This window comes from Hippopotamus amphibius, chromosome 1, assembly GCF_030028045.1.
Source record: "Hippopotamus amphibius kiboko isolate mHipAmp2 chromosome 1, mHipAmp2.hap2, whole genome shotgun sequence".
NCBI lineage: Eukaryota > Metazoa > Chordata > Mammalia > Artiodactyla > Hippopotamidae > Hippopotamus > Hippopotamus amphibius.
The window spans coordinates 144,307,857-144,324,823 of NC_080186.1; the positions used below are offsets into that span (position 1 = coordinate 144,307,857).

The window sequence follows — 16,967 nt, forward strand, 5'->3', positions numbered from 1 at the left end:
TCTCAGGTCAGGTGGACAAGGATTTTGAAAACCACTTGTGCTGCTCCATGCACGGCACTCACCCTTGCCAGCCTCAGCTTTCTGCTTTGTAAAGCAGCCGCCCAACAGCATGGCTATTGGGCCTTAATGAGATAATTTATGCAAAGAGGTCTCTCTGGCATTTAGTGAGACTTCAGTAAACGGGGGCTACTACTCCCTGCAAGGTGGGTACTTCCCATTTCACAGGGTCAGAGTTCCCAGAGGGCTGGTGGCGTGCTACCACTCACAGCAAGCACCTGGGAGACCGAGATTCACACCCAGGGCCTCCAGCCTCACTGCATCCAGTTCCCCTTTCCACCCAGGTCTGGAAACCCAAATACTTCTGCCTTGAGGCGACTGGCTCCTCTCTGCTGTCCCTCACCTAACCTCAGCCCCATCCTACTTAAACACGCACCAGCTTTCTCTCATTTCCCCACCCAGAGGGGTTGGCCTGGGGACCTCCACAGGGCAAATGTGGTTTTTTTCTCCGAGAGCCAGTCCCTCTTTTAGAGAAAATGAAGCAGTTTGAGAAAAGCAACAAAGGCAGCATTTGTGTATTTTGCTTTATGGAGCTGAAAATATCTGGTAAATTGATCCAGTGGGAGTGATAAATACACATTACTTTATCTTGTTCTTCATGTCCTATACCCCTGAGCCTTGATAGAGCAACACCACTTAATAGACTTAAAAAAGAGTAATTACACTCATTGGTTGTGTGATTTTTCAGCCCTCCCAGCCCTGCCTGACCTTCTAATTTAGCTCACCGTGTCTAACTAATGCATTTATATTCATCTTTTATGAAGCATGTATAGTACAGAATTGACTTTAGAGCCTTTTCCAAGCTGTCCTCCCCAGTTTCCAATCTGGTGAGCAGTAAGGAGGGTGGGAACCACCCGTCTCCACAGATCCGCACCTATGGAGAACACACACACGTGACTCACAGCACTTTTTTTTATCCTTTATGAAACATAATAAAAAGTATTTATTACATTTTTACTGTAAAGCTTTTATACATTCTAGCATTATTTACAGCTAAACATGCAGGCGAAAGATGCCAGTGTTTTTAAAATGATTACTGTTAATGTTTCTGCTTGTCAGAAGTGCTTAAATTTTCCTGCACTTTGTCTAAAAACTTAGTACTGTTGCCTTTTAAGAACAACACATTTAAGAGATCTTGCAAGTCAGATTTGCAAACACTGCTGACAGTTTGTGATGAATGATATTGCAAAATTTGCAAGATGTTTGTCATTTTGCACAGCCGACATACTAAGGAACAGATTAAGAAATGCGAAACCCCTATGGAAAACAACCATCCCAAACAAAAACCCAAACAAACCTCAACCAAACCTTGAACCCAGAGAGCACACACACCAGAATCTCTCACCCGGATTTTCTCTCCCAACTTCCCACTCAGCCAGTGGAACCCAATTGTTCTCAGTGCATTTTCTCTCACCATATGGTCTCCTCATTACCATACACTAAGAGTCCATATGGGAAACTTGTGAAATGAACTGTATTCATTTTAACTGCCAGATGAGCAGCCTTTTGCTTTGCAAGCTTAGCTTAAGTCATCTGCTGTCTTCGTGTTGTTATGGCAACACGGCACCAATAAAAAATTCTAATCTACTGTAAGTGATCACAGTATTTTAAGTGCTTGCCTATAACTGCCCTCAAAGGGGAGGAAGGAGGAGGAGGTTATCTTTGTCCAAGGAGCAGAGGGTTGTTCTTCATTCCAGCAGGTGTCAGTAAAGAAGCTGGTGCGATGGAGAGTGAGGTGCCAGGGTGGCTGTGTAGTAGCTCTAGTAGATGCGGATGGTAAGGGAGGTGGATTGCAGAGGCATGGATGGTAGTGAGGATGGATTGTAGACCCTTTGGGTGGGTCAAGAAAAAACAGGGAATGTCAGAAACCCTAGTTCTCCCAGCAGACACATGACTCTGCTGGAGCAGTGCAGCCCGCCATGAATAAAACTCAAGGTTCTGCACAACGACACAGGCAGCAGATCCTCATGGTAGCTTCTCCTTCACTGGCGTGCAAAAAAAAAAAGAAAAAAAAAAAAAATCCCGGCCTCCTCTTCCTGTAGATGGGAATTAGTCATTTCCAACACCATGCTAATTAAGAGTACCTTGAAGTGATGGAAGTCGGCAGCAACATCCTTAAATATAAATCATTTTCACCTCCGCAGGCCACATGATATGTTTCATCTCTGTCGCTCTGTCTGTATTGAAAGTGAATGTTTATAGTCTGAGTTCATCAGTTCACATTAGCCTCATGCTGAATATTTAAACACAGAACAATTTGAACACACCATGAAGGAAGACAGTGACTGCACTTTCATTTGGAACAGCAAGGGCTCATCTAATAATAATTTAGTAAATCAGCCATTTAGTGGCTCGGTTGTGCACTGCATTGTGCCAAATATTATTCAGTTCCACTGTACACTTGCAGAATTGAAATTCAGACTCTAGTCGCAGGCACTGTTTTTGCTCAATGGAGAGACGAGACCCAAAATCACCCTCCCTAAAGAGCGGTCGTGTTTAGTGATTTATCATAAATAGAGAGCTGGGGCAAAATAAAACTGGAGTCGGCTGTATACCATGTATTCTAATTATGCTTTTATTGTTTTAGTCTTTATGCAAAGACTATCTGTAATTCAAAACCTGCAGTTGCATCAGTGAAAATACAAATAAGAAATCTTTGCATAACCACGTTGCCTGTTAGCAGGAAAGGGGATGACTAAGGGTTTCAGAAAAGGATAAAGAAAAAGTCTACATCTTTATTTTCCACACGGTGACACTGGCCATGCTCTCTCGTTTTATTCATTTATTTATTTTTTTAATTTCAAGAAACATTATATCCAGGAACCAAAATGACTCAAACGAAAAAGGTATAGCAACAAAAGCAACTCATACAGTGTATTCTGCTCTCCGGAAAAGCATGCTTGAGTTTGATTCCAAAAATCATTTTGTCTTTGCATTCTCTTGTCAAAAACACAAACTATGGAATGCAGTTCTTTCTCCCCCCTCTCTCCTCTAGATCTGCCAGAAAACTCACAGGCAAATTCCACTTCCCCATTGTGAAGATATGCTCAGTTTAGGGGCTTGGTGTCCCCTCCATCTTAAGCTTCTTTTATCAGGGGAGTTTAGCCTCGTTCTGTGCGCCCTTGAAAGTGTGTATAGGATTGTGTGTGTGTGTGTACGTGTGTGGTGAGTGCACGCACGCATGCACGCACATATGCACATGTGATTTTTCTGGGGAGGGAGGGTGTAGCTTCTTTAAAAAGGTCGTGACCCCCACAAAAGTTTTCATTCTCACTTTTTTAGATTATTTGTTTTATCTTTGACTGACACTGCAGTAAGTTACTCTGTCATTATGGATCATGCCCAATTTAGAGATGAGGAAACTGAGGCTCAGAGAGGACAGCTCACGCAGCTGTCAGCAGAGGTTTTCTGCCTCACCAGACTTCCTCACCATTAGTCTGTTCAGAATCTTCCGCAGTGTTTTGCAGATAGGATTGCACCTCAAGCAGCGCTTGAGGCACATAATGCATATTGACTCTAAGAATGGATACCATTTGCCCAAGTTCTCTGGAAAGTAAGTGAGGGTTATCAATGTTATTGCTGCCTCTTGCTCAGTAAGCACTCACTGTATGTCTGCTGAGCCAGGGGCTGGTCTGAACCGTACGTTACAGATGAGGAAACAGAGGCATGTGTTTACAACGCTGAAAAATGGCAGAGCAGGGATTTGAGCCAACTCTGTTGGACTCCAGAGCCAGTATCTCTAAGCACTGCTTCCTGCAATTAAGAAAAGGGAATTTTAAGAAAAAAGGCAATTTTGTAAGCTACTTTTTAAAAATCCCTCAGGCTTGGCTGGGGGAGAAGGAGAGGGTGGTAGCATAGACTGAGGGTAGCTCACTGATGGCTTAGGCAGCGGAGAGTGGCAGCAGGAATGACAAACGCACACATACAGACCTGGGAGATAATTCTCCTTCTCTTTAGCCCCGGAGTCACTGCGGTAGGGGCTTGTAATAGGTTACTCCAATGGCTGAATTCTGGAACCTCCTTCAAGTTCTTTTTCAGCACTGAGCCCTTGATGAGGGGGGATTAAGTTTAACCTTCACATCACACCCTGTGTACAGGGGCTTTGAATATAATTACTCATTAGTTGAAGGAGAAGTCACAGGAGGAACAAGAGGCTCATTTCTACCTCCTAACCACCCAACATCCTCCTCTTAAAGACCAAAGCCCTTAGAAACAGAGACACTTAGGAGGTCTCTGGCCGTGCTTGCTACTTTCAGCCTTGAGTAACACTTCAATTAAGCACTGGAATAATAGAACTGAGCCCCAGCAGTCTTGAGGCAGTGGATTTTAATTGCAGTTATAGTCAGAACCATCTGTAAAGCCTTGGGAGTCATCATTTACAGATAACGCTCTTCTGGAGGTACATATAATAACTGATGATGTTCAACAATTTAAGAAGCCAAAACCAACTCTGTTTATGCCTCCCTTACATATCCTTAAAGTCCAGTATAGTTCCATCCTGCACCTATCACTTACTCAAGTTTGACTACACGTACTTGGCCACAAATATAAATATACACATACATTTGTATACACACGCACCAAACACACATAAACAGACATACACGGACATACATACGACAGTAAATCTCTTTGTTTACTCAGCCATCCTTTTACTTTCAAACTAGATATTTATTCTCCTTCGCCCTAGGAAAAGGGAAGGCACGGCTAAAAGACAAAGAGAAACACAAGTAGTTAATTTCTGGCTTTTGTGTTTCTAAGAGCGCAGGCCTTGGCAACTTAAAAGAGTTTCAAGGGTAATTTTGACTCTAGGCAGTTTTTGTTTCATGTGCTGACTTTACAACCTAGCCCTGAAAAAGACACCTCTGTCCACAGCCTTCTCTTTCAGCAGAGACTTTCATCCTGATCAGAAAGTCGATTTCCAAGGCCACTCAGCAGGACCTAACCCAGAGCGTTGGTCTTAAACCAGTACAATGAATTGGAATAAGAAGAGCCAGCCAGAGGTTACCAAGTTCAGCTCTGTACCTCCAAGCAGGTCATATTCACAAGGGTGCAGACACCATTTTTCACTGTATTTGTGGCGGGAAGCACCCCAGGCTCCCATTCACCAATTACCATGACACCATTTAGAAGAGAATGCCAGGAGACCAAAAAGAGGGGGGAAAGCCATTGTCATCACTCTTCTCAGGAATACCTGGTTTCACAATTTATACTTAACTGCTGACACTTGAAAAGTCGAACATTTTGGTAAAATGAATCAAGCTGTAATGTTTCTTTTATGAGATCCCCTTGCAGGAAAGGGAGGTTTGGCACCTCCTGGAGACCAAGCTTAGTTATCCATCATAGTAAAGTCAGCTGTCCTAGCCAGCTTCTCAGAGGTCACACGATCGAACCAGCAGCTCTTACAACTATATTATTGCTTACGGAACAGTAATTGAGGCACCAGATAAAAATTACCTGGTCTAATAGGCAGCGAACAATTTTCACTCAATAAAATTATAAGCCAAATCATTCATTTCATAACACTCTGGCTAATTTATTTGTTGACCTTTTAATATCCATAGCTCTTCAGTGGTATTAACTGCAACTCAGACAAAATCTCTTGTTCATTTCACTTTCATTGATTTTTTTTTCCACTGAGGCAATAACAGCTGCCTGAAAACAGCCTTTTTCTTTCCACTGTAAAAGTCAATCATGTAAGTTAGTATGTCTTACGTTGATATAGCTGCGTTAGCTTACAACCTACCTTAATTTCATGTAATTCAGAAGTCTTCTATACCATGTTTGTAACAAAGGCAAAGCTTTCTGGCGTGCCTCCAGCCATGTGGCACAATGATACATAATCATATGTTTGAGAAGTAAGAGGGGTGTCCTCTCATCTGAACACAAAATCAGCCTTAAAATTAGAAGAGGTTCCGAAGCTGCCCCGCCTCGCTTCAAGCCCCTGCATTTTCCTTAGACTAGAACGCTTTTGATGCCTCTTGTGTGAATAGGAGTAGACCCTTTCAAAATATAATTCTTTTATTTTGAAAATTTCTGCAGCTTTTGATTATGGTTTGAATTTTATTTTTCTTTAAAGACTGTGGGCAATGAGTGTGTGCTAGAATGTTCGGTAAGCTTCAGATGAAGCTTCTTCTATAATAAAATGCGATGAAGTCCTTAGAATGCAGAGTTGTAAAATATAATTGTTACACATTTGGCATTTTATGCCTCCTCCCTCAGAATAACCACTTGCTACCTACACCTCATCTATGCTCCTCCTTTCCATTTCAATTTACTCTAAAGTGGTCCTTGGCCATAATGAGAATGCCCCTTTCAACAGAAACATGTTTAATTATATCCATGCTAAGTGTAAGTGACTCTTCTCAGTCATAGGGCTTCTGAGTAAAGAGTGTTTAAAGTGTGACACTAAAGGTTTCTAATGATCTGCAGTAAGCGCTATTTCGAGAAGTTCATATTACCAGAAAAAATGAAAAATTTAAGGAATGTCTCAGAGGACCGGAAACTAAAGAGTGCTTAAGGATTATTTTGGTTTGTTTTACTCCTTCCCTCACTGCCCTCATTATATGATTTTTTTAGGATGCAAAGTCTACCATTGTGGAATTTTCCATTTGGCTGAATAAACACAAAGGAAGTTGGGATATAAAACTACCCTCCACAGAAATACCTTTCAGTACAACTAGGGTTTATTGCGTTGTACATCCAGCTCTGCAGGAAATGGGCTGCCAGAAACTTCCAATCAATTTTTCAGCTTTTAGACTTTCCAATCAGTAGTGTCACCCACACTTTCAGATGCAAGTGGGGAAAGAGCTAGAACTTAAAGGCTAGTAAGCTGAATATACTGTTTAAAATTTGGACCCAGTAGTAAACTCCGGAGTGAGGAGGTGAGTGGATTCAGTGCTGATTTCATTGACAGGTGCTTATCGACTTTAAATCAGGAGTGATTTTGCCACTCCACTTCATTTTATTTTTTTGATATTTGAACCCACTGTTTCTAGAAGCCGCTGATAAGGCAAAGTAGATCGGAGATAAATGGGTGTCAGGGAAATGTGCAGTGACAGGAGCGTATTATACTTCTTTCTTGGGAATCACCCAAGTCAACTTGACTTTGATAACTGATGCTTACATTTAGCTTCTGTCTTCTACATCCCTCAAAACGTATTTTCTACTTGAGGGAGCATAAAGCCAGCACAGGTTGTCTTCCCATATTACCGGAGCACATCCCTAGGCTTTCATTTTATGAGGGACTTCCCAGAGTCTCAAAATCTAATTCTGAGATTTGAAATTAATGTTGTGTTGGTAAATGGGTACCCATCTGGCTTTAGGAGTTGGTCTATATGTGCTCTGAACGAAAGAAAGTTTAGGCCATCTCCCCCGCTGGGTTTGAATTACTCAGAACATTGAACTGGGTTTATAAATGGACTCAGCATTGGCTGGTTAGACACCCTTCCTGTTCTCCCTGGAAGGCTAGGTGAGCCCAGTGACTATGAGCTTATTAGCAACACATTTGAGATCGGATGCTGAAGAGAAGATTCTCATGGAAGGTGAATAATTCTCAGAGATTTTATTGTCATGAAACGGAAGGAAAAATGAATTAGCCATGTCTGCGTATCAGACATGATATGCCTGGTTCCCAAGAGTGTGACAATACCTAAGTATTTCTAAGCGCCTAGGAGTATGGTTAATAAAAGGCTGATGTACATCAAGACGAACCTCCTGTTGCTAGCAGCCTATGACTGGAGATAATGTCTGTACCCGATGTGATTCATTATATTAACCACAAAGTTAAAATGTAAGTACAAGCCAGCAGGAGTGAAGGAGCAAATTCACTCTTAAAAAAAGAGGTATAATGCCCCCCTCCCCTCCCCAGTGATCTAGACTTGACCTTTGGGAATTTATACATTGGATTAAAAGGTCTAGAGCCAAATGAAGCACCAAATTTAAGTCTTCTGCTTTTATAAGCTATACCAAATATACGACTTGGTCATTTCCTCATATAAATTAAGCACACACTTTTAAAAATCAGTAACTATCTTAGAATGAACTCTTCAACAAGAATTTATTAAGGGCTGTGGTTTGCTGAACATAGTGCTAGGGGCTTAGAGAAGGAGATTAAGGCATACCCATGGCCTTAAAGAGCCTACAGTCTAGGTGTGGAGATTGAAGACTCGCACACTTAAGGCCAGAGCAAAATGACCCCAGAGGGTCCACTTCTGTGCAGTGCTGGGTGGTGCGGTCAGTGCTATCTTTCAGAGGAATGGGAGAGCTTAGGAGCTGGCATCTCAGTGAAGGCAGAATTCGTTCTGATAGGATAGTGTAATTATGAAGAGCTCAGGCTCTGATGCCTAACAGGCCTGAGACTGAATTCCTGTTCAGCCATTCATTAGTTGTGTGACCTCAGGGCAAGTTGGCGAACCTCGCTGAGTCTGAGTCCCCTCACCTGCCAAATGGTGACACAGAGTCTCGCCATGAAGACCGAATGAGTTAACGTTTCCCTTTCCATAAACAAACAGCTCTCTTTTCCGTTACTCTACCACCACCACCAGCACCACCTTCATTACCAGGCTCTAGAGGATGGGAAGGCATTGTAAATGGGCACAGACTGAAGCCAGCATTCCAAATGAAGGAAATGCAAAATGAGTGAAGGTTTGGAGATAGGAAGGAGCCCAACATGCTACTTCTAGGCTGGGGAGGACTGGCTAGCCCAGAATAGAGTGTAGTTCTTCAGATGTACAGGGAGAGGAGATTGGATAAAGAGGGTAGGACCAGATGGTGGTGGAAGTCTTTTGCAATCCCCATAGAACCTCGTACCTTAATTCTGGGAAGATAGGGTGCCTTGAAAGGTACTGGAGAGTAATACTGGTATGTGACTACCGGGGCAACAGGAAGCTCAAAAATTATTTGCTGATTGATTGGGTTGCAACGTAGGAAGTAAAGCCAAATCTTCTCTCTGTATTTGTAGCCCACTCAGTGTTTTTATTATAAAGGTTCCAAAACATAGTAAAACTTGTAACAATTATATTTGAACTGTTTCTCGAACCCCACTCATCCTTGAATCTTCCCAGTGTTTCTACTAACTCTAAACAGATTTAGTAAGGTTTATCCTTTTTTTTTTTTTCCTCTCCAGACACCCATACACATAATCATCAATCGGTGATCATAGCAAGGCAGGTAAAGACAGGTTTTAATAGTGAAAGGAAATAGATCAGCAAAGAGTTGTTGTTTTTAAAGAGTAAACATTTTCTGTTTCTTTAAAAGAGAAGAAATTCAAAGCCATGGAAAGAAAAACAGTCTGACTCAGGACGTAGGTTGGAGAACAAGCATTAACTCTATAGAGACACTCCAGGGCTTTTCAATATTTAGGGTACTAGTATTTGTCTTCTTAATTCCCCAACGGGATATGTATTTTTTTAATCCAAGGGTAGGATTAATTATCTTGGAAGAGTCTCATCCCTACCCTCATGTTTTAAACTGCAAGCAGAGAGACGTTTTAAACATTATGAAAAGAAGAGAAAATCTCTCCTGACAAATAAATGCTTTGAAAAATTAGATATTAATACTAGTCAAGTGCTCTTGCTTTTCAGAAATATTAAAATTGCATATTAGAGTGGAAGGATCCTTATACTAGGCTCCTTCCTAATGTCACAAAAAATAAGACTTTAGGAACAATTTCGGAGACAAAAGATTATATGAAACATCCAGTCTTCCCCTTATGGGAAATTTCTCTTTTTTTTAACATCCCAGGCTCAATCATTTCCTAATGTGAAATTACAGATTTTTCAAATTACCATATAAAACTGCAAAAAAATTACACTTGTGACCACCGAAGAGATAGCATATACTATCAATTTGATTTTAAATGGCATACATCTTTTATACTACCTGTCATTTTTATAATGCCTTTTACAAATTTAATCAATACATTTTAACATTCTATATACTTTAAGTGCAATATACAATAAATATTCAAGTTTCATCTTAAACATGTTTTAGCCTTTAAATTGTTAAAACTGCAGTGCCCTTTCAATCTACTTACATAATGTCATAAAATATACATTTCAAGGTAAATGAAGTCAGCTACTTCAATTTAGTCCCTCAAACTGGTAGTAAATGAGAGGTTAACACTATGGTGCCAAACCCATTATTGAGTAAATTTAGCACCTTGGACAGCTCTGTAAAATCTTTATTGCTTTCCTGACCTGCTCGTCATGTTCTGTCTGTGTGTTCAGTGGCTCTCAGCTCTGATTGAAAGGCAATATATTAGATCCCCAACACAAACACGCTTGGGGGCTAGTTCACTGGGAGCATAATGACATGGAGGTGAGAGCAATTTTCTGGTCACCGAAATCCAAGCACCTTGCAGGTCTGCTGCACTAACTCAGAGGGGACCCAGAAATTTCCTTTCTGCTTCCCATTTGCAGAAATAGCTAATAGAAGCTGAATCACATTGGCAGAACTGAGCCAAAAGTGGGATCCCCCTTAAACCCCAAAGCTGATACCAGGCTGAAGGACAGCCTGGTATCAACTTAAAATAGGCAAGCTGTCATTTAAGGGAGTCCCTTCCAGGACACAAAATCAGGTTCACTGTCCTCAAGACTGCTGGTTTGAAGCAATGCCAGGCTGCTGACCCACCTACAGCAGCATGCCTAGGGGAGAGCATGTCCCAGCTCCGTGGAAAGAAGGAGGAGGCAACTCTAGGAAGTGAGATTCACATGTTTCATCTTCAAAGGATTGGATGATGATGAGAGCTCTGGGTATGGAACAAGGAGAAAGAGGAACAAGTGGATTATGTTATCACCAAAAATACATCAGTTTAAAATATGCAGCCTACACTGATAGTTGGAATGTTTCAGGTACGAAAACCTCAAAGATCTTGGAGTTTATTTTGAACGTCCCTCCACCCTGGTTCTGTGAAATTAATTAAAATAGGAAGCTCTAAATCCTCAGTGATACTGCTCCAAGATTGAAGCTCACAAGTGCAGTTTCTAACTGCACCTCATCTTGCTTTTGACAGAGACTTGTATTTTTTTTTTCCTAAAATGAAAAGAAAGAAAAATACCTTCTCTGCCAAGCCCAAACACTGGCATAAATATTTATTTGAAGAAATAAATGAATATAGACCCAGAGAAATCAAATTTTAGTAAATAAACTAACTTAATCCTGTTTTGTTTTACTCTTTCCTAAGAGCCAGATAAAGCCATGAGGTTCTAGTGAAAGCAGCACAAGCTGAATTTGATCTGGTGATCGGGTTTACTGTGCCGATACCATAGTAAATTATTAACTGCTGTGGTCAGACAGCACTGCAAACAAAAAGTGGTAGATTATCTTGTAGCTTGCGTTAAAAAAAAGAAATTATTTCAGATGTATTGATTCAAACTCCATTGATTATATAATGCTTTTCACTCCTTACATGAAAAATAACAGAACTGTTTTATAAATGGGATCTAGCAGCTTAAGGCAAGCATAAATGTTTATTGAGAACTGAAAACTCCTCTATCTCATTTTTGAATTTAGGACATTATATATGTCATAAGTAGTTACTGCAGTATGACAACTATTTTAGCTTATATTATAGAGAATTTAAAATTGAAAAATGCTAATATGTATCTAAAAGCGTGTCATTTCAAGAGTTGTTCAAGAATTTTTGAAGAGGCTATGGTGACAGCAAAATGAATGCAATTATATCCCTATTTTCTGATCAGCGTCTGCAGTATGTGAAAATTGAACAGCACTGCTTCTCCATGCAGAAATCTATTGTGTAAAATGTTTAACGTTAAACTTCTTTTTGAAACTTTACCCACAGCAAAAAATTATACACATATTTTCTTGCATATCACCTCTGATAACCACACCACACCTTTATGTTTGGTTCTCCATTTTATTTGTATCAAGCTTAACTCTCCTTTTCACATTCCAGTATAAATGAATCTGCAGAAAATTAGGGCTGAATGAAGAGGGAATGATTTCTTATGGTGAGAATGAAAAAAAAATTACCATCACACACATTTTTGTAGAGTGCCCTATATTATTAGAAACAAGCATGCTAGCTAAATATGGAAGCCCACCTAAATGAAAAGGAGACATTTTTTCTTCAACTGGAGTGAATATGGAGCGTATATCTAGGAGGAGAATGAATGAGCAAATGGGGAAAAATGACAAACAATACTGAAATAGCAAAGAATTGCTGTAAAAGAAACAGACTCTGCCAATCATGAAAACTGGTGCAGAGGGAGCTTCCAGGGGCAGGAGAATTCTTTTGTAAGCACCTCTGACAAAACAGTGCATTGCCCCAGTGTGTGGGTTTACTACATCACCCCCTTATATCATGACTGTGCCACACAAGGGAGATAAACAAAAGAAGTTTAATGCTACATGCTTCTAGTAGCTGAAGATTGATTGGAAATCTCTTGAAAATGACCTGTCTGATAAGGTCATGGTTCCTGGAATAAGCAATTAAGTGCAAAATAAACACATCTTAGGCATTCATAACATGCACCAACTGACATCGATCGTAGTAATCTAGTAAATGACCTCGCAATTGTATTCAGCAATAAACATATGAGTGCTTTATCATGCTCATGGCAGACTACTGAGTGATGTATTTTATCTTGCAGTACCAATGATGCTCACCTTTTGACTTGATTAAGTGTGTATGTGAACAGGGATAAATTGGTGATTTAACGCCATTCTGGGGTTCCTTTAAAGCAGTGTGTTGGCAAAGGATGGCCAGAGGAAAGTGGAACGTGATCATGTGAAAAGATAACGCCATCCTGCCTTCACTCAGAGGGTTGTATCTGTTTTACTCCTTGACAGGAAGTGATACTCAAAAGAGCTGCAGATCTGGTGGAAGCGCTGTATGGGATGCCACACAACAACCAGGCGAGTATACTGGGTCTCGAACCTTCCACATTCAATGGAAGCTCCTGGAGTTTCATTTTTATTACAAAGTATGAAAAATATAAAAGCTCTTGCACGAGTTCAGCGCGTAAGTCATTCGGACCTAACATGTTGGAAGGCCGTTCGATTCTTCTCTCTTCTTTTGTAAATCTTTAATTGCCTCTTCTAGGGAATAATTTTTCTTATGAGAAAAGGTACTTTATTTAAAAGGAATCTTCTGTGGGAATGTAGTTGAGCGTTACCAGTGCTTGATTTTATTCCTCTCAGGTTTTCAAGAAAATTTAGGAGGGAGAGGGGGTTTAATTTCTTCTCCTTAAAAGTATAATGAGGCCTGAATATTGTCTGCTTCTATTTCGTACAGCAACTCCATGTATCTGATTCAACTTGCTCAGGAAACTACGAGTCTGAGAAATCCTCCTTCCTTTCTTGTGTCACTTTAATCAATGTCCAAGGGACACAGTCCCATTAATACTCAAGGACACAGGTCATCATGTAAACTTGCCCTTAACTTCATTTGGGGAGATGAGTTGCAGGCCGTGTGAGAGAGAGAGAGAGAGAGAGAGAGAGACCCCAGAGTTCTCTGTGTTACTGGTGGGAAAGGAACGCCCCAGGTGGCTGTCCTGTACTGCAAGGTAGTGTGGGGGACTGGCTGAGGTAATGGGCTTTCAAAGTCAGACGAACAGGGTTACGCAGCCCATCTCTGTCCTTAAATAGGTAAGTGTCCTGAAGTGAGGTCTTCCCCTCTCTGAGCCTCAGTTGCCCCATCTGTGGTATGGGCGTGCTGATGATGAGACTGAGCACACAGGTGTGCTGAGAGGGTTGCAGACGTTAGTGCAGTTGACCATGGAAAACCCTGGGCCCGGCCTGTGGTAAACACTTGGAACATGGTATTCCTGGGAATGTGATTGGGCAGCTAACGGGGATGTTCCTGTTACTCTTCAGGAGATTATTCTGAAGAGAGCGGCTGACATCGCAGAGGCCCTGTACAGTGTCCCTCGCAACCACAGCCAGCTCCCGGCCCTCACTAACACCTCGGTCCACGCGGGAATGATGGGCGTGAACTCCTTCAGTGGACAACTGGCCGTGAATGTCTCCGAGGCGTCGCAGGCGACCAATCAGGGTCAGGAGCCCCCACTCTTCCTCCTCCCCGTTCCCCTGCCCGTTCTCAACCTCAAGCTACCCCACCCCATTTATTTGGCACAAAACAATGTTTATTTTTAAAAATTCTTTTTTTTTCCCCAAAAGGGGAGATTCCTCGTCTGTGTGTGTCAGCTATTATTGTAGCATTTTGGTTCTAGTCATCATGTCTGGTACTCTGGTGGAGGGGCTAGAGAGGATGCACACATTTAGCCATCTCTCCATCTGACTTTTCACTGTAAACCATGAAGGACAGATCACAAGGAGGGTTGGAATTAAAGTTCTGGAGGGGCCAAAGTACATCATCCTTGCCCAGGGAGTAGGAACTGGGTACCTCCAGGGTACATCTCTTCGATTGGGATTTATTTCTGTTCCAGAATGATAGTTTATAGGCCCTGCATTGCCACTGCTCACAGGCCCGCTAAGTATTTATGGTCTCCTAAGAAATGTGTCTTTCGCTGGCTTCCCATTTTAATCACGGAGCTAGCACCACCAACCCACCCATGAATCACCCGGCTCCTTCTGGGATGTGGTGAGGGGGCAAGAAACAGAGATCTTCCTTTCCCGGAGCCTTCCGCATCCGCCACCCACGAGAATGCCACCCTCATGCTTGGTTCTGCCCCACCCCTCAGGTTTCACCCGCAACTCAAGCAGCGTGTCACCACATGGGTATGTGCCGAGCACCACGCCCCAGCAGACCAACTATAACTCGGTCACCACGAGCATGAACGGGTACGGCACTGCCGCCATGTCCAATTTGGGCGGCTCCCCGACCTTCCTCAACGGCTCCGCTGCCAACTCGCCCTATGCCAGTAAGTAGAGATGTGTGTCCTGTGTCTCTGCACATTTTTGCTCCAAGAACTGGGCCTTGTGCTGCGTGGCCCACGGTGCAGGTCTCCTCGGTCTGAGAGCCTCCGCCCTGCCAGGTGTGGACCCAGGTGATGGGATCAAAGGCAGCATTGTCTCCAGCAGGAATCTCTGCCCTTCCTGCTCACCGTCCTCCCCCGTCTCCCTAACAGAACTTGGCTGCGACCAAAACAGCAGTGTGATGTCATTGCAAGAACCCAAGTTTCCAGTCAGATGGAGTTGGGTTTGACTCTTTCTTCTACCAGGTACTGACTGGTGGCCCTGGGCAGGTTCATCTCCTCTCTAAACCTCAGTGTTCTTATCTGTAAAATGGGGAAGGAACCAGCACTTGCTCCCATACGGTTGTTGTGAGACTTGGATAAAATAATGCATGAAATGAGCTTGTCCTGATGCTTGGCCCATGGGAGATGCATTCAATAAATCTAGGTACTAATCATAATGGTAGAATATTGATAATATTAAGTGGTGCTGGTACTATAGCATAGTAACAACTATCCAAAACTTAAAATCTCCCCTTTATTTTTTTAATGCTTGGAATTTGTCCCCCTTTTTGTTTGATGTGTACAAAGAAAAAACCAAAACTGAATATTTAAATAAAAAAATACACTTTATTTTTTCCAAAAATTTGGCATGGTGAAAAAAAAAAATACACAAGAATTTGTTCTTTGGTGCCTTGTCCCTGTCTTAAAGAAGCTTAGCTTAAAGGATTTTTTTGTGCAGTGTTTAGATTGCATCTCAAGAACCTCAGGGAACTGGCATCTTTACATATAGAATGTCATAGCTGTGTTTCCACAATCTCTTGATTGCCCTCTGAGGACTTTTACATGGAAAACCAAGTTCATCTTGGACAGTGTGGGTGGCTCTTCCGGTGTATAAAATATGTAAACTCTTAGAATTTTGTGGGATGATAGAAGCTGTATTGTTAAAGAACGGTCATGATTTTTAAAAGGAGAGTCTCGGCTAAAAACACTAAAAACGATGCCTTCTCTGATACGGGAAATGTGCAGTGTGCTAGGCTGCTGAAAGATCATCCTCAGCCTTTGCGAGAAGTTGTTTCTGAAAGTAATACTTAGGGCCGTTGACCTTCTGGGTAGATTTGTAGGCTCAGCGTGTGCTAAATCTCCATATTTCTTTATTTTTACTTGATCTGTTTGGAATCAGCAGCTTGTCGAACATTTAAAATTCCCCCTAATAATAATTACGTCTGTCTGCTCAAGCATCAGTGTTTGGGGACAGTGTCCCATTAAATTTTGATTCATCAAAAAATTGTTTCTCACAGATCTATCATTTCAGTGTTCTCCCTTCTACTCAATCAGAAAATGTTTCAATCATGACCTGAAAATTAAAAGGTGGCATTCTTAATTAAATCAATAACCTAATTGCTATATGGTAGCAATTCAATTTAGGGGCTTGGATTGCTCTGTCTTCCCAAGCCTGTGCCGCCCAGTGACTTGAGCCTGAGATTGCATTTGTCAGACTGAGAAACTTCGAACATTTAATTTCCATTAATTGATTTCCTCAGTGCTCACAAATATAGTATTAAATTCTCAAATAGGCTCTCAGATGGGACGGTTTTATCTGCATAAATGCAAATAAAACAATAAACACAAAGCCCAGCTGATTTGAATTTTTGCCTCCATAATATTTAATTATTCATAAACCACTCGTGTTGAAAAATTCCAAACAGAATAAAAAATAAAATAAGACATTCCACTGGTGAACACACTTTCTGGTGTGGTGGCTGATAACTAATAATGTTATAACAAATGGAACTGCTTGACTATATTTCACCCCTTTCTCTGTTAACGCCCCCCCCCCCCCCCCCGACTCCCCACCTCTAAATACACATAATGATCGCATTTGCCAACGAGATTAATTGCCTTCCTCAGTGAACCAGCAGGATTTCAAGTCTACGAATATTTAAAAATCAAACCTCCAGTGCAGGAGTTTTGCAATTTAAATGGGTGTTATTCTTGAGTGTATTTTCACATTTACAAATCCTAAGAGAT

The 16,967-nt window shown here is 41.5% G+C and overlaps 1 protein-coding gene across 8 annotated transcripts in view; it reads left to right on the forward strand.

Annotated features, from left to right (window-relative positions):
- Nucleotides 1-16,967, forward strand: part of EBF1 (EBF transcription factor 1) — a 383,593-nt gene that overhangs the window by 353,444 nt on the left and 13,182 nt on the right. For all 8 annotated transcript variants that reach the window (XR_009052895.1, XM_057729995.1, XM_057729986.1 and 5 more), the window contains exons 12-14: nt 12,871-12,936; nt 13,897-14,074; nt 14,724-14,903. Coding sequence is in view for 7 of the 8 variants with exons in the window: in XM_057729995.1 (XP_057585978.1) it covers nt 12,871-12,936; nt 13,897-14,074; nt 14,724-14,903 (424 nt within the window). In the remaining variant the exon portion in view is untranslated. The remainder of the gene's footprint in view (nt 1-12,870; nt 12,937-13,896; nt 14,075-14,723; nt 14,904-16,967) is intronic.